The sequence below is a fragment of the Arabidopsis thaliana genome, chromosome 5 (genome assembly GCF_000001735.4).
Source record: "Arabidopsis thaliana chromosome 5, partial sequence".
NCBI lineage: Eukaryota > Viridiplantae > Streptophyta > Magnoliopsida > Brassicales > Brassicaceae > Arabidopsis > Arabidopsis thaliana.
In genome coordinates, this window is record NC_003076.8 from 6,691,527 (window position 1) to 6,713,940 (window position 22,414).

The window sequence follows — 22,414 nt, forward strand, 5'->3', positions numbered from 1 at the left end:
AGAAATTTCGGGGATACTAAAGAGAAGCTATTACACATATCTCTCTCTAAGTTTTCTTTCAAAAGGGGTCATATTTTTTGTTAGAGGTTAATTGAGTTTGGTCGCTTGTTTTATTTAATTATGTGTATGTTTGTTAAGTTTATACATTAGGAGTTGGGTCTTGTCCTAAGGGTAGTTATGTTAAGAGTTAAAAGGGGAGAGTTACAAATCTTGTTCTTAGTGTTGTTTGGTCGGGTCTGTTGAATATTATAAGAACACGTTGTCTTTGTTTGGTCGGGTCAGATTTTCAATAATAAGAAACTTCAGTTTTAATTTCATAACTCTGTTTCTGTCTCTCTCGTCGACAAGTCTCTCTGTTTCTTATTTATCAAAGTCCTTCAACAATCCAACATTTATCACAACCTCATAAGCGAAAGGTTTTTGATGACCTAGGTGTCTTGGGCAATTAGGCCTTACCATTGGTGAGAGGCCAGCTCAAGTCAAGCATACGATCACCGGAGTCATTCTTAATGAGGTTGGCAGATCTGATACGATTGGTGTATCAAGAAGAATAAGAATGAGAGACAAAGCAAAAGAACACACGTGCAAGTGAGGAGGCACGTGAGAAGGAAGCTTACTTGAAGAATAAGATATTTTTAGGATCTAAAAATATCTTTAGAAAACTCTGTTCTAGTATAAATACTGGCTCTGAATTTTGAGAGAGGTTTATGTTGATTGTTGTTGAATCTGATATGAGTATGAGTCTCTCATGACAGACTTAAGAGAAGAGCTAGTGATGTGATAGTCTCTCCCGTATGGTGTATTGAGAGCTGACCTAGTGATGTGCTAGTCTCTCTCGTGTATGGTGTGTTAGTGAATAGTGAGTACTGGTTTGGTTAAGGAATAAAGGTATCGATATTGAAAACTTAGCAAGATCAAGGGCAATTCAGAGTGAAATTGTCGTTTAGTTTATCCAGTTTGAAGACAGGGGTGATTGAAGCTACCCAAACAAAACTTGAGAGACGCTTAGAATTGCTTTTAACATGGATTTAACTTTTAAACTGTAACCAAGTCATGGGCCTATATCTTTGAGACAGAAACCTGAAGCGACCTTTTTGTAGTGAGTGAGAACAAAGACATATGATATAAATGAGAAATGTAATGAGTGGGTCCAAATATTTTGTAGTTACCATCTCTTGGCCTGCGCACCAATTCTTCCAAGCACAAACTTAAAAACATTTTATTAAAATGCTTAGGCTTGCTGGCTGACATATTTATCGTGCTTATACGACAATGAAATAATAAAATTAAATATTTTACTCAACAAACTATACCTTTTTAAGACTTTAGCTTAATGTTTAGAGGGAGGCCTTGATAAGAAAAGAAGAGATTAATGCTAAGCCGACCAATTTATACTTAATAAACAGTGATCTTGACAAAATCTTACAAGGTTAGTGGGAAACCTCTAAAGGGAGCTTACAAGAAATATCTATCTATAAGTCTGAAGAATATTAACAACAATGAGTAGAGAATACTGACCTGAAAGATGGTGTCCCGAAGGTTTTCCCTGATCCTACTATTTCTCTTGGCAACCTTAATCACAGTTGCTAATGGAAACAACAACAGAAAGCTATTGACTTCTGCTCCAGAACCAGCACCCCTGGTTGATCTATCTCCTCCTCCACCCCCGGTTAATATATCTTCTCCTCCACCCCCGGTTAATCTATCTCCTCCTCCACCACCGGTTAATCTTTCTCCTCCTCCACCCCCGGTTAATCTATCTCCTCCTCCACCCCCGGTTAATCTTTCTCCTCCTCCGCCCCCGGTTCTTCTTTCTCCTCCTCCGCCCCCGGTTAATCTTTCTCCTCCTCCACCCCCGGTTAATCTTTCTCCTCCTCCACCACCGGTTCTTCTTTCTCCTCCTCCGCCCCCGGTTCTTCTTTCTCCTCCTCCGCCCCCGGTTAATCTATCTCCTCCTCCACCCCCGGTTCTTCTTTCTCCTCCTCCACCTCCGGTTCTTTTTTCTCCTCCTCCACCCACAGTTACTCGTCCTCCTCCTCCACCCACAATTACTCGTTCTCCTCCTCCTCCTCGACCTCAAGCCGCTGCTTACTACAAGAAAACTCCACCGCCACCACCCTATAAATATGGAAGAGTGTATCCACCACCTCCTCCTCCACCTCAAGCCGCTCGTTCCTACAAGAGATCTCCACCGCCGCCACCACCCTCTAAATATGGAAGAGTGTATTCACCACCTCCTCCCGGAAAATCATGGTTGTGGTTCTTGAAGCTCTAAGAAGTTAGAAGCATGCAAGCGGCTCAGAAGAAGACATTAATTTTCTACCATATGTATATTATTCACTGATGAATTGTTATCCGAAATAAGTTTTTGTAAGAGTGCTTCAGCGTTTAACTTTTTTTTTACTGTCTCTCAGCTTCTAGGTATTTTTTTTTCTCGCGGTTTGTAGTGTGACTGAAGCTTCTTCTGTTTGTTTTTAAACCAGCTTCTTTTTATTGTATTGTAAAATTTCTGACTCAACATCAAATGGGCAGTCTTTCGTTTATTGTTTGAGGACTTTGTTACAGATTCTTTTAAAGATAATCATTACAATATATACACCCCTTTTGACTTGCATCAAAACAGTTCTTTTGTAAACAAAACTAGATCAAATGTAACCATCATCCAACTCTAGTTACGTAAGATTTATACAATGTTTCAGGTTACATGGCATATTTATCCTTAAAAAAATGCACGTAGTTGATTAATTTAGATCTAAGTCATTACATCCATCAAATATCAAAGAGAGAACACCGTTTTTGATGAAGAAGATGCCATGCACGGTCGTTTCCCTTCAAGGCTTCAGAATTTTTTGGACCGGGAAAGGGTGGTTCTTCCTTTGATACCTAGCTTAAAGTGGTTCATCCTCAAATATGGATGTCTACATTGTGGATAATTCTTAAATGCTCAAGAAGAATCTAGAAATTTCGGGGATACTAAAGGATTTTATTCTCTAATAATTTGCTCCTAAAAGTTCAAATATCATTCATTAAGAATATCTTTACTCTCGGCTGTTAGATTGTTATTAGTTATTCTTCATCGTCTGTTTTGGAGGTGTATTTTTATTAATAGGGATCATATCCTTCATATCTAAATCATGGACTGATATACAAAGAAAAAGCTATTACACATTCTATCGCTAGGTTTTCTTTCAAAATGGGTCATACTTACCACAACCTCATAAATCAAAGTTTTGTGATGACCTAGGTGTCTTGGCCATAAGGCCTCACCATTATTGGCGAGAGGCTCAAGTCAAGCATGCGATCGATCACCGAACTCGAGATTCATTAATTAGGTTTGGCAGATCAAGGACAATTCAGGTGATGATGACGTTTAATTCATTCAATTCGAAGACGGGAAGCAAAACTTGATTGCTTTAACATGGATTAACTTAAAACTTCAATTAAGGCTTCTTCTCATTGAGAAATGCCTAAATCTTTAAGATACAAACCTGAAGCTACCTTTTGTAGTGAGTGAGAGAACAAAGACGTGTGGTATAAATGAGAAATGTAATGGGTGGGTCCAAACATTTTGCAGTGACCATCTCGTGGCCGGCGGCCCGGCGCATCAATTTTTCCAGACAAAACTTAAAAAACATTTTATTGACATGCTTAGCTGCTGTCTGATAAATTTATCATATGACAACGATATAATAAAATTAAATAAAAAAGACATTTCTTTTATTAAGAAAAGGCCAAAGAAGAGTGTCCAAAAGAGTACAAATCAACAAAGGCAATGAGAGAAAAGAATCATTCTTCCAAAATTCCCAATTGCATACAAAAACAAAAATTCAAAATCAAATCTTTCTGTTTTGTTCCTTCTCGTATAAAGCACCAAAACTTCATCCCACTCTCAAACCCAAACCAACACCGACACCAACAGCAGACCTGTGTATTTGGGGAACCATACCCAATGACACATTTCACTAACAATTTCATCCTTCCCTCCTAATATACACTTCCTACCATAAAGATAGAAATTTTCATTTTGTAACTTCTGAAGGATGGACCGACCCATCATCATCCCTCCCAAAAGAATTAGATGAAAAATGCAAAAGAAGAAGAAACACTTTTGTAAACACATAAATGCAAAACTGACGACGCTTTGTGGTGAAAACAGAGCTCACAAAACTGTAAAAATAAACAGAGAGATCGGATTGGATTGAATTTAGGAGGAAAGCATGGATTGGAGAGCGAGCTGCTGTTCGGGTTTCAGCGTTGACCATGTTGAGGCCAACGCCGATGGTGGCAGTGTCTGTTGAAGTTGCCTTAATATATTTATCATACGACCTGCTGTCTCTTGTGTCACCACATCTTTCCCTGTAAGTACCTGGCCAACGATATACACATTGATTTTCTCTATGAGTAAGACAATAATGCAAAAGATCAAAGAATGAAAATTGTCTATGCAAAGCGTAACTAACAAACCTCGGCAAAAACTATTAAGATTTTCGGAAGATGCTGGTTATTGGGGCCTAAAAGGTCTACATCTTGCCTGCAAGTTTATCATCAATCAAAGCTGTTTTAGATAGTCATAAGGAATGAAAACGAAAGTAAAATTAGAATCTAAACGCAATTGCTTACCTTTCAACCATTGAGCAGAGCTGATCATGAACCACTTTGGCTTCAAGGACATCATTGCTTATAGGCAAACAGTTCAACCACGCAGGAAGTACCTAATAAAACCAAAACAAGGTAACTTGTGAATCATCAAAACCAACCACATGTATGGGTACGATGGCGAAACCAAAATAACTATTATAATCTACCTGAGAAGAATCAATACTATCACGGTGAAATTGGCAGATCTTTCCCACGGCTGATACAGCATTATCATATGCCATGGCATTTTCAGATTGCCGAGCATTTGGCAGCTGTATCACAACATTTAATCTTGACAGAGCCTCTGTTGACATAAAATCATGTGTTACTTAACTGTCAAGTATGGATCAAAGCCCAAAAACCTACCAGTGGGCAAAGGTATGTCATACCTCCAATAAGAGGCTTGAATACAGAGCCGCCAAACTCAGCACAAACGCCAAGCCCATAAACAGCAGCCTGTCGAACCTCTGGGCTCTCGTCATTGCAAGCTTCCAGTACAAATGGAAGATAGGTATCATAATATCTGCCAAACAAATATAAGGTGTCTTATCAGAACTCTAAAACTGGAAACCTACAAATGTAAAATGATCCAGTGGATGCGTATCCTTACTTAAAGGCAGCTTCACGGCATTGTTCTGCTACATCATCAAAAATGCATATAGCAATCCTTCTCTCTTCCGCTGTTTTATCTCTTCCCTGAATTCATCGAATACACATAAGGTGAACGAAGACTAATATTGTACCAGAGACATGGTAACAGCCACAGAATTTAGAAACTACATTCACCTGAACCAGAGTGCCATAATTTTCTACACTTTTTCACTAATACTATATCACTTCAGTTATGTACTTATATGTTAGGGAATCTACGAGGTTCTGTCAATAACAAAAACAATTCAAAATAAAAGACTTGGGTGATGATGGCCACATACCCACATAGGAGTTAAGTAAGAGGACAGTTCATCGAAGAAAGGTAGAAATGAGGCCTTGAATGTCTTAACCAATGTTCCCAATATTTCACCGACCTATTTCAAAAACAAAAATTAGAACATTGAAGATAGTATACTTTCAAAGGGTGAATCAGCGAAAACTGACTTGATCAAAAATTTCTTCCTCTTGCTCATTTTCCTCTTTAATAAGCTCTCCCTCTTCAGCGTCAAAGTCTTCAGCATGGGCCCTCTCTCCCCTCTCTCGCTTCCTACTAGAGCTTGCGGTCATAACTTGCTTTATCTCATCAACTATGGATCTAATTTTCCCTTCATCCAAAAGATTTCCAGAGATCTGGAAACAAAGGTTATAAGATAACATTTTCCATTGTAATGCTACAATTTACTCCAAGAGGGCACACAATAAAGACTTGTTCAACGTAACATCTCTATCACATACCCTAACCCTAGGAAAGGATGAAAATCTATGCTCAGAAGGAAAATTGACAAGTGACGAAGCAAAGAAAACAAAAAAGGCCACCATGTCTTCTTTAGAGGATTTCAACAACAAGAAACCAAATAGGTGACCTAATTAAGAAGAAAAAACAGCACGACTACCAAGGAAAATGCAGCATTCAAGAAGCACATAAAAAAGAAGTCCCAACATCTGGTAATGAAAATTTACCTGCAAGCATTCATTGATAGCTTCCAACATACTCACACAGATCTCTGTATCAGGTTCCTACATAAAATACAATCCTCCGCCCCATCAAAAAAAGTGAATCAAAGCCAAAAAGAGAAAAGTAAAAATGAACAGAACACACACTAACTTTATGCAAAGCTTCCAGCATGGCTGGAATAATGTAGTCAGAAAGCTGCTTCAAATATGATAGATCTCGCCCTTGAGATTCCCCTTTCTCTATTGCCAGCTTGGCTGAGCGCATTAGTTCCGGCATGGCTAGAAAGAAAAATTATCCAAATTCTTAGAAACTTGTGTTCTAATGATCAAAACAGTAGATTATAGATGATATATTTTCTGATATACCTGAAACAGCTGCTCTTCTAACTTCTTCGTGAAAATAGAATTTCAGTAAAGGAACCAATGTAGGTGCAACCTACAGTATAAAAATTTACTCTCCCGAACCCAACAACAATACCAGATATTGACACAATTTGGAGTTATTTAACATTACAAACCTGATCAATCCAAGGAAAAAATCCTTCTTTTAACTCATCAGCATAGCAACAAAGCATGTTACAAGCCGTGGCCTTTTCCTCTAGAACACTTGTTTTGATCCCTATTCTTTTGTCGCCCAGGATAATGGTCTCCATGCTGTATCAAGAGAGGGAAATAGCCCAGATTTATGCATGTTATTTATGAACATATCATATCATTATATGGACAGAATCTCAACATCGTTAAATATCTCAAGAAAAAAATGCAGGGCAGCTGCACCCCCAACAACACAGAGAAGAATTAATTTTCTATGCAAAGGCATAGAGATATCATAACAATCAGATAAGTGTCAAGAAGAATGGAAACCTTTCATCATCAGAATCCTCTGCTTCATCTTCTGAATCAGCAGATGTAATTGTTACATCTGGCTTAAGTTGAGCTGACTGAAGCAAAGGAGGCATCACAACCTTCATGTATGGGAGGAAATCTTGACCTAGACACTTGCAAAGCCTAGCCCATGCCTACGAGAGTGTAAGGTAAATGTAAGCAAGCGAACTTACCTCTCTATGTTTATAAATAACAGATAGACCTAGCATGTTGTAGGAAATCACCTGTAACATGTAACTTGTTATTGGATCGTCTGCCTCCATCTGAGAACCTTGCAATGACATTAGCACTTCCATGACCTGGCATGGATATGTGAAATATTTTCATGCGATGATGAATAGAACTACTGGATATAGATAGCATCATGATTTGACCCTCGCATATAAGCATACCTGTCTAGCATCTTCCTTGAATCTGTCCTTTCCAACTGCCATTCCAACAAGACTGATGCACTCCATGGATTTGGCACGAAGCATCCGCTTAGACTTGTCAGTTGCATTCATCAAAATAGTTTTGAGATAAGGCATGACAGTATCATAGTACTTTTGAAAGTGTTCCTACAAATTTAGATTATGTTAGACTTAGATCAAGAGTTGCATGTAGGGAAAACAATAGATGCAACACAACTTCTTTACAAATACCTGTGATGAATCAGCCACTGAAGCAAGAGCAGTTAAAGCTCCTTCTTGCACCATTTGTTTACCATTCTGTACGAAACACCATTATAATCCAAAGTTAATCATTTAAAATCAATAGAGTGCAAAATATTTGCTCTTTTTTAGCTATTTATCTTAAGAAATAATTTACACAATGGACTTACTTGTAGTAGCACAAGTAACTTGCTCACTACTCCGTCTAAATAAGGTGACAATATTTCAGGAGTACAATTTTCACTGAAGTTGAGTACTGCTGAAGCAGCATGAGCCTACATGAAAAGGTCACAAGGTACTGCTTTAGAAAGTGTTAGAAGATTATATTCACAGAGAAACAGGGGATCTTACCTGCACTCGTGGATTCTGGAAATCATCCATAGCAGCAGCAAGTGCGGGGAGCACTCTCTCATGATGTTGGTTTTGCAAATCTGGACCCAAATCTGTAGACAACTGTCCAATCGCATTTATAGCAGCCCACCTTACGCGAGGATGAGGACTTTGAAACTGGCTCAAAACCATTGACACCACTTGGTCTAGATTTTTTATCATCACCTACATCAAAGTTCAAGATATTCACTATCAGATTGAAAACCACAAAGATAAATCAACTCAGAATCAATCATTATTTAACATCCAATTGAAAGTAAAAACAATGAAACAATTAAGGAAAAAGTTCATTAAGACATGTTATTCACTAAAAATTATACCTTTGAACAACCTTCAGCAATCTGAGCAAGTGCAATCAAAGAAGCATGATGTTTCTGCCACTCAGAGGCAGCCAAGTAAGCAGAAAACTGCTGATATGCAACCGGAACAATGGTGTTTCCTCCCAGAGAAATTGCTAACCGATCCAAACACTCTTGACCCATGCTGTAGTTGCTTGTCTCGCCAGCATCTTCATCCTCAGTCTCAGCGCTGTACCAAGCAGGATCGTCCTCAATATCCTCGAGCATCTTCATAAGAACAGCAAACAACCTGTCAATAAACTGAGGAAGCTTCCTGACCATACCAGGGGCACGCTCACGCGCCTCAGCCAGAGTAACCAAAAACTCAATCGCAAGATGACGTGTACTCTCCTCGAGGGAATCAGCCTCTGCAATCTGAAGCATCGAACCAACTATGTCAACAAGTTGCCGTCTAAGGAACCGTGGCTCGGTACCAGCCAATTCAATCAAAAGCTCAAGTGCCTCCTGTGCAGTTGCTTCATTCCCATTGTTCAGAGATTCGGTCAACGTCCTGATCATCGCAGGCAAAACATCTTGGAATCTATCTCTCTCCGTTGAGTTGGCCAGACACTGAACGAAACTAATCACGGCGTTGAGAGCGGCGATTTTAACATCGGAGCTAGCAGAATTACTACTCAAGCACTGAAGAAACACGCCATGGAGTTCCTTGATGTGAGGGGTAAGAGTCTCCCCAACGTACTGCGACAATTGAGCCAAGATTAAAAACGCCGATTCCTGCAATTTAGGGGTAACAGAAGTAACACACTGGAAAACAAACGGAAGCAACTCCGGCCATCCATTCTCCGGTAAAATCCCGGATGCAAGTTCAGAGACTGTATCGCAAATCTTCTTAGAGATCGATTTAGCCTCCTCATGTTGAATACAATACAACATCGAAGATTTGAGGGAAGATTGAGTGGAGAGGGAGAGACGAGGCCATAGATAAGCATCGTCGCGTGTTAACAACTTCCGGAGAAGGACGGCGGCCATAGCACGACCTTCGGGATGAGGAGAAAGCTGAAGAAGATGAGCAAGCTTCAAAGAGAGGGTATCGGGATTGCTTTGTTTAGCGAGATTGAAAAGAGACTCGGCGGAGGAACGTTGCTCGTTGGAAGAAGACATGAGGTGAGAGATTAGCGTCTCGAAGGGCGCGGAATCGGAGCCGAGAACCATCGCGAGTTGCGCTTGCTGAAGCTGATTCGCCTCGGAAGCCATGGGGGATGGTGGCGGCGGGAAAAACTAGGGTTAAAAAGTGGCTAAAGCTAAGAGGAGGAATGAGGAAGGTCCGAAGGTAGCGAAGGAGGGATGAGGTTGTGAAGGGATAATTATATATTTTATTTTTATTTCCATTTATTTTCCAACTATTATGTATTCGTAATTTGGGGTGGTGTGGGGCCGCCGTGGTGTAAATTAAATTAAGGAAAAATAAAAATTAAAGCAAAGCAATGATAATGTCATTAGCTGTATTTTCAAGGGTGGATTGATAAATTGATCACCAATACGTGTTTCCTTTTTTTTTTATAAATTAAAGTTTCTATTATTTCCTAGGTATAACTATTTAAGAATATAAATTTTTGATTATTATCTTATATTATTTTCTTTATTAAAAAAGGTAAATAATAGGTGGCATTAGCTTATATATTTTTCTAATGACAGAATCTCATAATTTCACATACCTAGGGTATATATTAATATATTTATAAATAAGTACGTAAAAGTAAAAAATATACTATAGTTATAAATTATCGTAATATATTTAATACGCGGATTTAATATGAATATATGATTTATTAATATCTAATTTTTATATCAAAAATGTTATTGAATTAATGTATTTGAAACGAGTGAATAACGTATTGGTTAATATTGATTTAAAATTAGCGAATATATATAAACTAGATTTTAACCCGCGGTATACTGCAGAAACAATTTATTTTTTAAAGTTAGTATACATAAAAGTTTGCAAATTGTATATATCTATAAAATATTTTTATTTTATAATTATAATTGTTATTAAGTAACGTCCTGCCAAACCCGTCCCGCCAACCCGTCCCGTAAAAAAACCATTTATTTTATTAATATTGATCTTATTTATGATATGTTTATGAATTATTGTCTAAATATTTTGTAATTTTGTAGTAATTAAATGCTATCAAATATCTCTATGGTTTGATGATATTAAATATTTTGGAAGTTTTATTTTAGTAACTAATGGTGTAGTTAATGTTGAGTGATTTAAGAAAGATTGTTAAATGTCAAATATTTAATTCGAAGTTTTTATTCTAATTATCAAAAACAAACATTAAAATCTAGTGGCAACCATTGTAACTAAGTCCCAACTACACGATTTATTTCACAAAATGGCTGCAAAAATGTATATATAGATATATAATTTTTAAAACTATGTGAATTTTATATTTTTTGAAAAAACTCTTTATTATATACTTTCACACATTACTATTTTGTATTTAATATTAAGTAAAGAAAAAAAAGCATAATCCTATTAGGTCAGATTGGGTTGGCCTTGGGTACAATTACTAAATGGCCACATGCTTGTTTAGTAATGGAAAAGACATAGATGAAAGTGTGTTTCAAGATTTTTCCTTTGAATTTTGTGGAGGATTTGGAAAATAGAGATTGACCTTTGCTTTTATTTAATGATCAGTTTTATGGCATGAGAGTGTTGGAAAAAAAAACACTATATTTGATGGACAAGAATGAAAGTAAACAGAAAGACTGAACTACCTAAGACGTTCTGAACAAATCATGTAAAACTTTAATGGGCTAAGGCTAACATCCCAAGCTTTGGAACATACTACATACTACAACCTACCTAGGTCAACAAAGTATGAAAGTAATCAGAAATGGTCTTCACCTTCACCATCTTTTAGCGTTTTAAAGGATGAAAAGCGAGTTTATGAAATGGAATGGAACAAAAGCATATCTAAAATTAAGAATCATTGTAGGTAGAGGCCGAAACTCCTGCAATGACATAGTGATTCTTAGATGGTACTCGTAATTGGTTAACACCAATTTTGGAAACCGGTGCATTAGTGTTGGTACAAACCTAAACCCCTAATTCCGATTAAACCGTGAGTCGTCGTTCTCTGTTTCCTCCTCTTTTCAAATCCTTCTCCACCGGTCATCTCCTCTTGCAATCACTACGACTCCGTCTGTTTCCCGGACAACCGCAGCTCTCCTCTCATCCTATAAAGTGTTTCAGCTTCTATGTTTAAAATTCACACAGAGAAGCCTAATTTTTAAAACACTACTCTGGGAAATCTTTCTTTGGGAAATTGGGTTTAGGGATTTAGACCAACATTGATTGGCTTGGTTAATCCTTGAAAGCTATGCTGAGTAGGTTGTCAAGGCGTTGCTACTGCACTTCTTCTGTTCATCGGCCATGGCTGTTTCTAGGACTGGGCAATCCAGGTGACAAATACAAAGGAACTAGACACAACGTACTCAAATGTTCTTTTTGGTGATAATGCATTTAAAACAACTAGGATCTGGTTGTGTTGATTTTCAAATAGTTTCGATGTGTGCTCTTGTTTTGTTGTGCTGCAGATTGGATTCGAAATGATTGATGTTTTCGCTGAGTCAGTGGGGATTCAAATGAACTTGGTAAATTTCAAGGCTATAATGGGACAAGGTATGTCAGTAACATGAGTTTTTTTTTTTTTAACTTTCTCTTGTATGAACAAAAGCTGTGTTAGTTTGATGTTGAATTAATGGCTTCCAATTTTGTGTTGTCCCCTCTCAGGTTTCGTGGCAGATCTTCCCGTCATCCTTGCAAAACCGCAAACCTACATGAACTTGAGCGGTGAATCAGTTATCTGCTTCTCCTATTCTTTACTATGAGTCTTGAAGTGTAGATTATTGCATCTAGTGATTCTAGGCATATGAAATTGTGAGTCTTAAACCAAGATTAGGCATTCTCTACTTGTACGTAAAACATGTTAAAGTCCTGATGAGAAGATTCCTCGTTATGACACTGTTATAGTTTTGTAGAGATGTATGGTTATAAAATCTATTGCTTGGTATGTGCTTATTATTCCACTCAAATTAAGCTGCATTTACCTAGTCTTATCATCACTGGAGCTTCATTTTGTTGCATTTTAGCTTTGCTTGATTGTGTTAGTAACTTCGCCTCTCCTTAAATTGTGCAGAGTGGACCTCTCGCAGCTTATTACAAGTTACCTCTCAATCGTGTGCTTGTGGTAATCCTATTACTGTTTCTGGCTCAAGGCCTAACCATCCTTACGATAGTGTTTTGCCAGAAGACGTATAATTCCATTGTTACTCTGGGGTTTGGTGATGTAGGTTCATGATGACATGCAATTGCCATGTGGTGTTCTTCGTCTTCAAGAAAAAGGAGGCCATGGATGTCACAACGGGTATGAGAATCACATTTTTCTCACTGGGATGTGGTCATTTGTAAAACAGTGTTCATATCAATTAAGCTCTTAAGCTTTCCGTGGTTCTCCTAACACAATATTTGTCACATGTGTCAGACCGTAGTATCTACCATCATTATATGCGAATCATCTTAGGTTTATACTTGTTTGGGGTATCATTGACATTAGTATATATGGTAGTTATTGTTCTTGTGTTCTTCGTAGGTTAAAAAGTGTAATGAACCATTTCCGAGGCAACAGGGAATTTGCAAGGCTACGAATCGGTTGGTTTCGACCTCTGTTCCTTTGAACACTTTCTCTTTCTCATGAACATCTTTAATTCTAAATGGAGATATTATTATCATATCCAACAATGGCAAGGAATTGGAAAGCCTCCGGGACAAATGGACCCAAAGGCGTTCTTGTTGCAGAAGTTCAGCATGCCAGCTCGTGAACGGGTATGTCTTTGAGCCTATATTATTGGCATCAAACATTGTGGCTTTATATAACCATTAGGAATTGTATTTATGGCTCCCTGTGTATTGTGTGTTTCTCGGAAAGATGGATAAAGCTTTAGCAGAAGGGGTGGATGCTCTGAAGCTCGTCTTGGCTAAAGACTTTGGAGAAAGCTGGAGATTGTTCAATGTGGAACAGAAGTACAAACACTTAAAACAACACACAATACTATCAGCTTGACCAAATGCTTCGGATAAGAAAGACTTATGTATATATTTTTCATCTTGGTGCCTGTCCCTTGTTCGATTTTTTTTGTACCTGTATACATTTATGATTTTCCAATAATAAGTGGAAAGACTCCAGATTTCAGATTGTTAGCTTAATTACACGAATCCAATTCCCAAAAACGTATATATATATATATGGTCGTACTCGTTATTGACTATTGGAGTTTCGAGTTTGACAAAAAGTTCCGGAGGGTAAAATATGCCGACGGGATGCGAGTTTCCGATGATCAAAACCTTCGAGAATGCTCTTACTGCCGCCGACTTCGAGTCTACCGTCGAGCTCACCAACTTCCCAGCAGTAATTCACCGGAATATACCTCTCTTTCTTTCTCCCGCTAAATCTGATTAGTCGTCTGATTCGTAATTTGCTCTTTCTTCTTATGGAGGTTTTTCGGGGATGTGCTAGTGTCTGGGATGCGTATTCTAAGTGGAATCCATTCAACAGTGGCCTCGATTATCTGGAGGTACTGTTCTTAGTTCTTACCCCTCACTTGATTTCGACGGACTTCGTTTCCTTTTTCTGGTAATTGAAGATTGTATAACCTTCTTATGCGTTATTATATGAAGGAACGTGCAGGTTCAGTTGAAGTGGAGGCAATGCTTTCGAGGACGGCTCCAGTTTTCAATGGTGATATCAGAAGCCATGAGAGGGTAACAACCCCCCTCATTTCTCGGTTCTTTAACAGATTATTGGCTGATTTGAGTTCTAATTGTTTATGGTTCTGCTTCTATAATAGTTTTGTTGTATCCACCACAATATGTTTTCGTTGTACTGTAGGTGTCATTGCCTTTCTCGGATTTTATCAGATTCTGCAAGCAGCATATGAGAGGCAAAGGGAATGGTTCTGGTGTTGATGCTAAGTCTGCAGATTTAAATCCTATGTGTGAGGACTATAGACCTGGACAAATATACCTAGCACAGGTTCAGATGATATTCAGTTTTATCTATTGTGCTTCTCGTGTATGAATATGTTTGCCTTTGTGTTGAACTTACATGAATATGTATTTCTTTTTCCAGTTTCCAATTCTGAATGATGAGAAAGAAGAGAAGGTTCTACTTAAGATTCTGAGACAAGATATCCAGACGGTATGCATACTTCTTTCAACTCTTGTTTTTGCAAAGCTGGTTACTTGAATTATCTTAATATCAACTATCTGAACTGATGCAGCCCACATTTTTAGACGCAAAGTCACTTTCTTCTATCAACTTTTGGATGAATTCTGCAGAAGCTCGATCAAGTACCCACTATGATCCACATCATAACCTTCTATGCGTAGTCTCAGGGCGTAAAAAAGGTCAATCCATTGTTTTTCTTCGTGATAAACTGTCAGGAACAAAAACGTTCTGTTGTCTGTTTTTAGTGGAGTCAAATTGGAATCGTATGGTCCAAGTATAAATTAAATTGCTTCGTAGAAATTTAGGGAATGTGGTTTATAGAATGTTAAGTCAGCTCGTTTGAGGTCAGTTTAAGGTTCATTTGAAATATTGGCTGATTCGATGATTAAACTATATGTTTTGTCTTCTTACATCTAAATCAATTTCAACTTTAAAAATCATCAACAGTTGTATTGTGGCCCCCTTCCGCCAGTCCCTCGCTCTACCCGATGCCTATATACGGAGAAGCATCAAACCATAGGTATCATTCTTGGACGTTCCATATGATTTGCTTTGTGGTTACATCATGAGTACGCACTTCCGTTACTGCAACTTAGCGGTATCAATGATTCTTCTATGCCAACGTTTATTTACGAGATTTCATTGCATTTTATATTTGTTGTCCATGTAGTTCGGTTGGTCTAGAAAATCCAAATTTATCAGATTATCCAAGAGCAGAGCATTCACTGAAGCAGTCACAGGAGATTACTCTTAACGCTGGTGATGCAGTATTCATTCCTGAAGGTTGGTGAGTATACTCGTATTTTCTCATTAAAGCTCTCCTAGTAGCGCATAGCTTTGCATTTCAGAATAAGCTGAATATTCTAAGATATCCTGCATCATCTGTATCAACCTGTTTTTCCTAATCACTTGTAGTTATCATGTCTCTGTTATGTAGCTTTTTCTAGCTGAGCCACTATTTTAGATGCTGCAATTATATCAATAACGTATGCAAAAGAAATCTCTTTTTTCTTGGTCTTTCTTTAGTGTGTGGGTTTGTATATAGTTTATGTCATATCGTATGAATATGCCTAGAGCCTCTAATCTAGATGCTTGACATGAGTTCCTTTAGGTTTTTATTCCAGACACAAACAAAGATGCTTGAAATGTCATTTTGGTTAGCTAGCTTACTCAGAACCATGCTAATTAAAGTGACACTTCTTTGGTTACCTTGTAAGAGAATTGTAAGTATCGAAGCTTTGACACTTTACTTAAGGCGAGAACAATCAGTAGGCAGGTTGATGGATTATTTCAGATTAAGTTTTATTTTACTTATGCAGGTTCCATCAGGTGGATAGTGATGAACTGACTGTTGCTGTCAACTTTTGGTGGCAATCAAACTATATGTCTAACATGCCTGAACACATGGATTCGTATTATCTGCGTCGAATCACAAGAAGGTCTTGATTACACATCTTGGATTTTTATATAGGATATCTTTCTGCATACCATATTTGTTTTGTTTCCTGACTTTGTTCTTTTTTCTTGCATGTGCTCCTGGATTCTTGTGTTATCAATTAAGATTGATAGACAGAGAAATGGTGTGTAAGTTATTCTCTCTCATCAGTAAAGATTGTTGGAATTATGATATATTTCTTACCCATCCTTATTGTTAAAATGTGTATGTTCGTCTTCTCATCTTTGCTTGCATTTACGAAGTTTTCTACCTTTCTATTTACTGGTGTAACATGGATATTGACAGAGCCTGTTAGTCTCGAAGCCTTCTTCAACTGATTTAAGGCACCTGTCTGAGCATATTGACCAATCTCGCATTGAGATGGCAGGTAAGACTCTGATGGTTAAATCCTGAGAAAACGTTATAATTGTTTACCTGACTTGGCCGGTGATTGAAACTGCAGAAGGTGGGAATGATAATATAGGCAATGAAAGCATTAAAAAGGGCCTCAGCACATTGCATGAAAAAGCGTCGCTGCACGATCTAGATCCTTCTGCTTCCCAGGCGCTTCATGATCTTATTTCTTTAGTCCATGACCACGTTAATGCTGTTGATACAAGTAAGGGACTCCAACACACTTCACCCAGTTGTTCAGAGGGCGGCGAAAAAAGCAAGTTCCTGGTGAATGCAATGTCTTGTTTAGAAGATGATCGCGTTGCCCATTTGCTTTGGAATCTTGAAGCCTCTAGACTTCGGGATGTTCTCCTTGCAATGGCAGTAAGTTAACTCTAAAAGGCATTACTTTACTGTGTTTATCCTCACATGGTATTACCTTAGCTGGAGTTAAGTTACCTAAAACTATTGGTCAAAATGGAGATTTTCGTTTTAGTTTTACATAAGATTTTTGAGTGAAAATCCTTTGAATTTATTTGGTCCTATCATGTAACTTATTTCAGCGTTATTTCCCAAGAACTTTAGAAGCATTAATACTCCACATGCTCTCACCCATTGCTGCGGAAGTTCTAACACAGAAGTTTGATGAGATTGACCAACAGACTGGTGAAGAAGATAGGTTTGTTCTGAAGCATTGTTGTGTTTTTATTTCCATACTTTAAAACTGGAGAGTAACTTGTTATCTCTCTTCTTTTTTTCGTTTCCAATTCTTAGGACCCAGTTCTTTCGGGAATTTTATAGTGCATTCGATGATGAAGCAGCTGCGATGGATATAATTTTAAGTAGGAAAGAGGCTTTTGCATTTCAGGTATGTTCTCTAGCATCACTTTGTCGACTGAGAACCTACCATAAACTCAAAGGAGAGAAATTTTCGGCATCATACTGATATCTGCGTAAACCTGGTTACATAAATCTCTAGCATCTCTTTGTTGAGTGTGAACCAACGTAAGATGGAAGGAGATAAATGTTTTGGCATTAGGCTGATACTTGCATATAATCAGTTACATGAATCAACATTGTTAACTCGGAATTCTCCTTACCCGAGAACTTTATCTGACTAGCTGATGCAGAAAAAACTTATGACCAAAGTCTTTGAAAATCCCCATGGACATAAATTTTTAATTACATTTGTTATACAGGCATTTAAGAATGTACTAGACAAGTTTTTGGGGGTCAACATTGCTTCACCAACAACAAACATTTGAAGGGTCTTGGGTGTGGTCGTCTGTGGTGGCCAAAATGTATGTGATCGGGCAAGAGAGAGCGTATTGGTATTGATATGGTAAAGGTAGTGTCGTCTTTGTTGGGAAACTGATTAAAATGTTGCTGTTGAGATTGGAAGCTGCTCTGTTAACTCTCATTGGCCTTACCTTCTACCATCGAATAGGATTCCTACATTTTTGCATGGCCAATAGCGGAGGGAGCTTTTGAATATTACAGCCGACAACATCAGAATTTTGGTTAGGGAATTAAGGAAGTAATGTATGGTTTCCAAATTTGTTAGATAGGTCTTGCTAGAAAATGTGTGTTGGATGGAAACCAATCATGAATTCTTGTGTTGAAACATGAAAGTCTTGTATTTCCATTGAGTTTGGAAGAAAAAGGTTTGTTTCTCTTATCGACCTCTTTACTCTATCAACATCTGTATCCTTACAATCACAGTTTTGTCACTACTGAAAAATCTCACCTGTGACTGTTCATGCACAACTCTGAGTGTTCGTGCAGGTATACTGTTTCTGTACAGATATATTAAAAACTAGAAAGATCAAATGTCTGGGGAGATGGATGTATTGGACTTTCAATGTCTCGCAACGAATGATTCAATAAGTGGGTTCACCATCTCCGGCTTCTCGTCCTGCAATTTTTTTATAGAAACATAATAATATGAAAACAAAGGTTCCTTGCTGCATTTCCATCTTCAGAGGAGGTAGAGAGAGATACCTGAGGACAGTGGCCGGCATCTGGAAGAACAACGAAATCTTCAACCGCGTCAAAATTGCTATATGCTCGTCCAAGCTCGATGGGCTCCCATGGATCTTTCTCTCCCCATGCAATTAGAACCGGGCACTGCAACAGTTAGAGAACTTAGACTAAGGTTTAGTTTTAACTATGGCCAAGGAGGAGACCAGAGTAACGAACCTTGACTAGTGGGAGTAAATCCTCTGGAAGTGGTCCTCCGGAGTAACAGATAAATTCAAGGAAGACATCAACTGCACCAGGCTCAAGCCCTGGACGTAGAATTGCCTCAACTAGTTCATCTGTCACTTGCGAGCTATCATGGTAACACTAATTGCAAATTCACAACAACGAACAAGATTGCCTTAAGCTCACTATAAAATATAAAACTCATTCTTGTGTTTTCAGATGCAACCACCAATACCTGGCAAAGAATGCTCTTTACTGTCTCTGGTTTAGCAATGCTCTTGAAAAATAATTTTCCAACCGGAGTGTTCCTGAGACCGACATGATAATATATTCAGCTGCAACCCCAGAGAGGATCTTGTTGAAACAGCTATACAATACCTAAGTAAATTCTGGAATGATTTGATGAAAGGTCTTCCAATGAATGGTTGTTTCTTGATATGAAGCATCCGGAGGGATATGTTAATAAGCATAAGCCCTCTGCATATCTCTGGCTTACTTACTGCTGCCTGAAGACCAACAAGTCCTAATGAACACCAATCTCTCTGTCATTACTGAACCGAAAGGGGAAAAAAGCTTAAATCTGAAAGCGTTGGAACTTCAGAGCTCTACCTCCTATAGAGTTGCAAATAAAGAAAGCTTCATCTTTGACCACATCCAGACAGAAATCATTGAGTTGCTCACCCCATGTCTCAAAAGTGTAGAATGGTTCTCCACCAAACTCACGAGGATTCGGTTTATCGGAGTATCCATATCCGATAAGATCGATTGAGTACACCCTATGTGTTTTCCCAAGAATAGGTGTGTTCTTCCTCCAATGGTCACTGATAACATAACAAAAATGTTACTGTTAAACATATGGTTCTCAAGTCCCTATCAGCTAAAGGGGCAATGATTTAGACCTGTTAGCACCGAAACCATGAACCAAGACCAAAGCAGGGCCACTGGTTCCAGCACATTGATATCTTATCGAATAACCTTTCCACTTCCATGTCCTGCAAATACCCACATTTCGTCAATCCACGGATTTTAATCAGAAACCAAGAAAGACCAGTCCAATCGTTAGCTATAAGTTTATATACATAGATTGCAGAAGAAACAGGAAGGTGATATTACAAGGTTCGAACTTGTAGCTCTTCAGAAGAAGCTTCGTCCGTGACGGAAGAACATGAGACGGACACAATTCCCCTCTTAGTCGGAGATCTTACGATTGCGGTCGAAATTGATTGTCGGAGAAAATGGGTTTCGCTGAAACTGATAATCGAAGAGTTCTTGACACGGAACAGCGACGGGAATTCGAAGTTGGTAAAGGGTAGAGCTGCAAAAATGCTAGTCTTCGCCATGAATTTTCGGCGTGGTTCCGTGATGAGTGAGGACTGTAATATAAGTCAAACCAGGTTTTGAAGTTGTTACGAGGACAAGTGTTACGATTTGGACCAACCGCTGTTTTCCTTAATCATGACCACGTCATTGCATTCAAGCCTGTTGTTGCTTGCTTATAAAGGTTGTCAATACTCAAAACTAGTAATCAATTTTTATTATTTTCTTTTCTTTATTTGCAAAATGAGAAGATTGGCATTGTGATTATCATTTTGAGCCTACCAATGTTAATGTGAGTGGTGTGAGCGTAAGAGATGACTGAGAAAGTAAGTTTAGGAGCACAAGAAGGGTGTTGTTTTTTGCCCCTAATATCATATAGTACATGCCAAGAATAGACATCATATACACACTGCTCTTTCACTATAGTAATATGTAATCAAACTAAAAAACTCGAAGTCCTAAAAACTGAGAAGCAAATTGACAAAGCAAATGTTGTGCTGTGGTGTGCGCTGTCTTCTTCAGCCTATTACCTTGAGTTTGTGTCATCGGAAGGCCATATCACGGTCTCCATCAGGCGTTCACGCATCAACGCCAAGTTTTCATCCGATATTTCCTGGTATATCTTCCCATGGTCGCATTTCTACACAACAAACTATACAATATTAACTTTTGAGTCTTTTCTGGTTCCCATGGCAGGAAGGGAAAAACACATAAACCAAAACTGGAGCGAGATATAGCAAGCGATTTTACCTTGATCCATTTGCCATACAAGTGAAGACGCGTGATCATCACTCTTTCTGCAAGCTCCTGACTCTCCTACAAGTAGTTAAGACAAAAAAAATCAAACTCAATTGTCTGTGTTTAAATACCAAGCTCTAAACAAGGTTGAATCAAACATAATTTATCACAACACAGTGTGATTGTAATAAGAACAAATCTATGGAACTGCTATCTCTGTTGCAATACACCAAATCAGAGACAAGTCTTATAAACTTCAGCCCTCACTAACTGCTCATTAACCAACTCACCACAGCTACAATCTGCTACATTCAGTCCTCGGCTAGTTATAGTATACCAGCTGAACTTGTTCAACTAGACCTAATGCATCTTACAGATGATGCTTGTTCATGTGAGATATAAACTAAACTTGTTTACCTTGCCGAGGGCACGGAGGAAACGTTTGCCATCCGTCGGTCTGTTTGTTATGATATGACTGTTTTACAACAAAGGAGAAACATAATTAAGACCACAAGGCAAAAATGATCGGAGTAAAGTGTTTTTGTTAAATCTAATCCTATACAGAACTTTAATCAAATGATAAAGCATAAGAAACTTACTTATAGAACCAAGTGTATTGAGGAGGATTCATTTCGTACAGCTGATGAAGAACCGTCCTCACAGCTTTGTATGTAAAATAATTAACAATTTGCTACAAAATCGAAAGCCAGCCATCCATAATAAGGTTATTGCCAAAGGTCAAATCTTTGTCTATGAAAACAAGGGTTCATGCAAAAGTTCTCTCACCTTTTGTACATCACCGAAGGTATCGTCGTAATTACCAGCAACATCCTCATTCACAATCAAGAGCTTTTTGCTCTTTCGATTCGCAATTCTCGATACACGCTTCGGAGAAAGCCTAAAAACAATGCGTGAGCCAGTGAAAGAGCTTCCTAATTCCAGATTTCTTGCTTTGCCAAGGATCTTCTTCCTCCTGATGGTACCCGTCGTGTGAGCATCCAGACATAAACATGGACTGCTCGAAGAGTCCATCACCGGTGAGCCAACAACAAACCAAGCACTCACCATTACTCCAAACCAAACAGCAAGATCAAGACTTTTCCCACCAGAAATTACCAAACAGTTCGTAGATTCCCTTAGATCGATTGTAAGAATCAGTGGGAAAAGAATATGGAAGATAAAACCCTGACCCTGGTTTGTTATAGCAAAACAGAAAACAAGAATTGGGTCTGTAAGATGGAAAATGGCCGTTGAATCTTAGCCAGTCAAAATCAGGGACTTGTGATATTTATTTATTTTTCCTAGCAAGCAGAGGCAAAGGCAAAGACAAACAAGAAAAGCACCGGGTGGGCTTTCGGGTTTACGTGGACGCCTCCCTAAAATAAGGTGTATTTCTTGTCGTCTTGCAGCTTGTAAGTTAGAAAAAACATGGGAGAATTGCAGAATCACGAGAAAGTCTTCAAAATCACGAGTTCGGGCATCGGTCTAAAATGCTTATGAATCCAAGGCATAATCAAAGGCCGGATTTTTTTGGTTACCAATGGAGAAAATAAGTTTGCTATA

General features: G+C 38.3%; 6 protein-coding genes across 8 annotated transcripts; 3 read left to right on the forward strand and 3 right to left on the reverse strand.

Moving 5' to 3' along the window:
* The first annotated feature begins 1,382 nt into the window (after positions 1-1,382).
* AT5G19810 (Proline-rich extensin-like family protein) lies at positions 1,383-2,532 on the forward strand. Its single transcript, NM_121986.2, has one exon. The coding sequence runs from the start codon at positions 1,526-1,528 to the stop codon at positions 2,273-2,275; it is 750 nt and encodes a 249-aa protein (NP_197482.1). The 5' UTR covers positions 1,383-1,525; the 3' UTR covers positions 2,276-2,532.
* Positions 2,533-3,647: 1,115 nt separating this feature from the next.
* Positions 3,648-9,829, reverse strand: emb2734 (ARM repeat superfamily protein). The gene is made up of 19 exons (NM_121987.3): positions 8,489-9,829; positions 8,130-8,333; positions 7,949-8,053; positions 7,770-7,835; positions 7,521-7,685; positions 7,353-7,427; positions 7,108-7,262; positions 6,762-6,897; positions 6,610-6,679; positions 6,395-6,522; positions 6,250-6,306; positions 5,734-5,919; positions 5,571-5,663; positions 5,249-5,334; positions 5,028-5,161; positions 4,806-4,942; positions 4,621-4,712; positions 4,465-4,531; positions 3,648-4,366 (listed from the first exon to the last, which is right to left on the reverse strand). The coding sequence occupies exons 1-19, from the start codon at positions 9,719-9,721 to the stop codon at positions 4,205-4,207; spliced, it is 3,351 nt and encodes a 1,116-aa protein (NP_197483.1). The 5' UTR covers positions 9,722-9,829; the 3' UTR covers positions 3,648-4,204.
* A 1,726-nt stretch (positions 9,830-11,555) lies between these two features.
* AT5G19830 (Peptidyl-tRNA hydrolase family protein) lies at positions 11,556-13,723 on the forward strand. Its single transcript, NM_121988.6, has 8 exons — positions 11,556-11,967; positions 12,074-12,158; positions 12,270-12,337; positions 12,676-12,726; positions 12,830-12,903; positions 13,129-13,187; positions 13,285-13,361; positions 13,465-13,723. Exons 1-8 carry the CDS (start codon positions 11,857-11,859, stop codon positions 13,597-13,599), a joined length of 660 nt encoding a protein of 219 aa, NP_197484.4. The 5' UTR covers positions 11,556-11,856; the 3' UTR covers positions 13,600-13,723.
* A 75-nt stretch (positions 13,724-13,798) lies between these two features.
* AT5G19840 (2-oxoglutarate (2OG) and Fe(II)-dependent oxygenase superfamily protein) lies at positions 13,799-17,856 on the forward strand (the record flags this gene model as incomplete). 2 transcript variants are annotated; one of them, NM_001343625.1, is made up of 15 exons in its annotated part: positions 13,817-13,944; positions 14,033-14,110; positions 14,214-14,297; positions 14,425-14,568; positions 14,665-14,733; positions 14,816-14,942; positions 15,211-15,283; positions 15,434-15,550; positions 16,083-16,202; positions 16,325-16,343; positions 16,505-16,586; positions 16,662-16,975; positions 17,155-17,270; positions 17,366-17,459; positions 17,791-17,856. In NM_001343625.1, the coding sequence occupies exons 1-15, from the start codon at positions 13,846-13,848 to the stop codon at positions 17,854-17,856; spliced, it is 1,602 nt and encodes a 533-aa protein (NP_001318604.1). In that variant the 5' UTR covers positions 13,817-13,845. The 2 variants fall into 2 exon arrangements, with proteins under 2 accessions (NP_001190341.1, NP_001318604.1); NM_001203412.2 differs by lacking the exon at positions 16,325-16,343 and adding an exon at positions 17,036-17,106 and having other exon boundaries at positions 13,799-13,944; positions 16,507-16,586; positions 17,169-17,270; positions 17,366-17,811.
* A 351-nt stretch (positions 17,857-18,207) lies between these two features.
* Positions 18,208-20,197, reverse strand: AT5G19850 (alpha/beta-Hydrolases superfamily protein). Its single transcript, NM_121990.4, has 8 exons — positions 19,910-20,197; positions 19,696-19,788; positions 19,406-19,617; positions 19,175-19,319; positions 19,032-19,104; positions 18,791-18,937; positions 18,593-18,718; positions 18,208-18,506 (listed from the first exon to the last, which is right to left on the reverse strand). The coding sequence occupies exons 1-8, from the start codon at positions 20,134-20,136 to the stop codon at positions 18,450-18,452; spliced, it is 1,080 nt and encodes a 359-aa protein (NP_568381.1). The 5' UTR covers positions 20,137-20,197; the 3' UTR covers positions 18,208-18,449.
* A 219-nt stretch (positions 20,198-20,416) lies between these two features.
* On the reverse strand, positions 20,417-22,411 carry RbcX2 (Chaperonin-like RbcX protein). 2 transcript variants are annotated; one of them, NM_121991.4, is made up of 5 exons: positions 21,638-22,411; positions 21,451-21,542; positions 21,269-21,326; positions 20,864-20,929; positions 20,446-20,753 (listed from the first exon to the last, which is right to left on the reverse strand). In NM_121991.4, the coding sequence occupies exons 1-5, from the start codon at positions 21,917-21,919 to the stop codon at positions 20,640-20,642; spliced, it is 612 nt and encodes a 203-aa protein (NP_568382.1). In that variant the 5' UTR covers positions 21,920-22,411; the 3' UTR covers positions 20,446-20,639. The 2 variants fall into 2 exon arrangements, with proteins under 2 accessions (NP_001330979.1, NP_568382.1); NM_001343626.1 differs by having other exon boundaries at positions 20,417-20,753; positions 20,864-21,326; positions 21,638-22,154.
* Positions 22,412-22,414: the final 3 nt, after the last annotated feature.

Excerpts from the sequence above, each read along its gene's own strand:
- AT5G19810 (NM_121986.2), top strand. The coding sequence starts at position 1,526 with ATGGTGTCCCGAAGGTTTTCCCTGATCCTACTATTTCTCTTGGCAACC.
- emb2734 (NM_121987.3), bottom strand. The coding sequence starts at position 9,721 with ATGGCTTCCGAGGCGAATCAGCTTCAGCAAGCGCAACTCGCGATGGTT. Across the intron at positions 6,523-6,609 it reads TAGAAGAGCAGCTGTTTCAG|CCATGCCGGAACTAATGCGC; the intron begins GTATATCAGAAA and ends TTTTCTTTCTAG. Across the intron at positions 4,532-4,620 it reads CTCTGCTCAATGGTTGAAAG|GCAAGATGTAGACCTTTTAG; the intron begins GTAAGCAATTGC and ends ATAAACTTGCAG.
- AT5G19830 (NM_121988.6), top strand. The coding sequence starts at position 11,857 with ATGCTGAGTAGGTTGTCAAGGCGTTGCTACTGCACTTCTTCTGTTCAT. Across the intron at positions 12,904-13,128 it reads GGCCATGGATGTCACAACGG|GTTAAAAAGTGTAATGAACC; the intron begins GTATGAGAATCA and ends TGTTCTTCGTAG. Across the intron at positions 13,188-13,284 it reads ATTTGCAAGGCTACGAATCG|GAATTGGAAAGCCTCCGGGA; the intron begins GTTGGTTTCGAC and ends AACAATGGCAAG.
- AT5G19850 (NM_121990.4), bottom strand. The coding sequence starts at position 20,136 with ATGGCGAAGACTAGCATTTTTGCAGCTCTACCCTTTACCAACTTCGAA. Across the intron at positions 19,789-19,909 it reads GAGCTACAAGTTCGAACCTT|GACATGGAAGTGGAAAGGTT; the intron begins GTAATATCACCT and ends GGGTATTTGCAG. Across the intron at positions 18,507-18,592 it reads ATGCCGGCCACTGTCCTCAG|GACGAGAAGCCGGAGATGGT; the intron begins GTATCTCTCTCT and ends AAAAAATTGCAG.
- RbcX2 (NM_121991.4), bottom strand. The coding sequence starts at position 21,919 with ATGGTGAGTGCTTGGTTTGTTGTTGGCTCACCGGTGATGGACTCTTCG. Across the intron at positions 21,543-21,637 it reads CCTTCGGTGATGTACAAAAG|CAAATTGTTAATTATTTTAC; the intron begins GTGAGAGAACTT and ends TCGATTTTGTAG. Across the intron at positions 20,930-21,268 it reads TCCTCCGTGCCCTCGGCAAG|GAGAGTCAGGAGCTTGCAGA; the intron begins GTAAACAAGTTT and ends AACTACTTGTAG.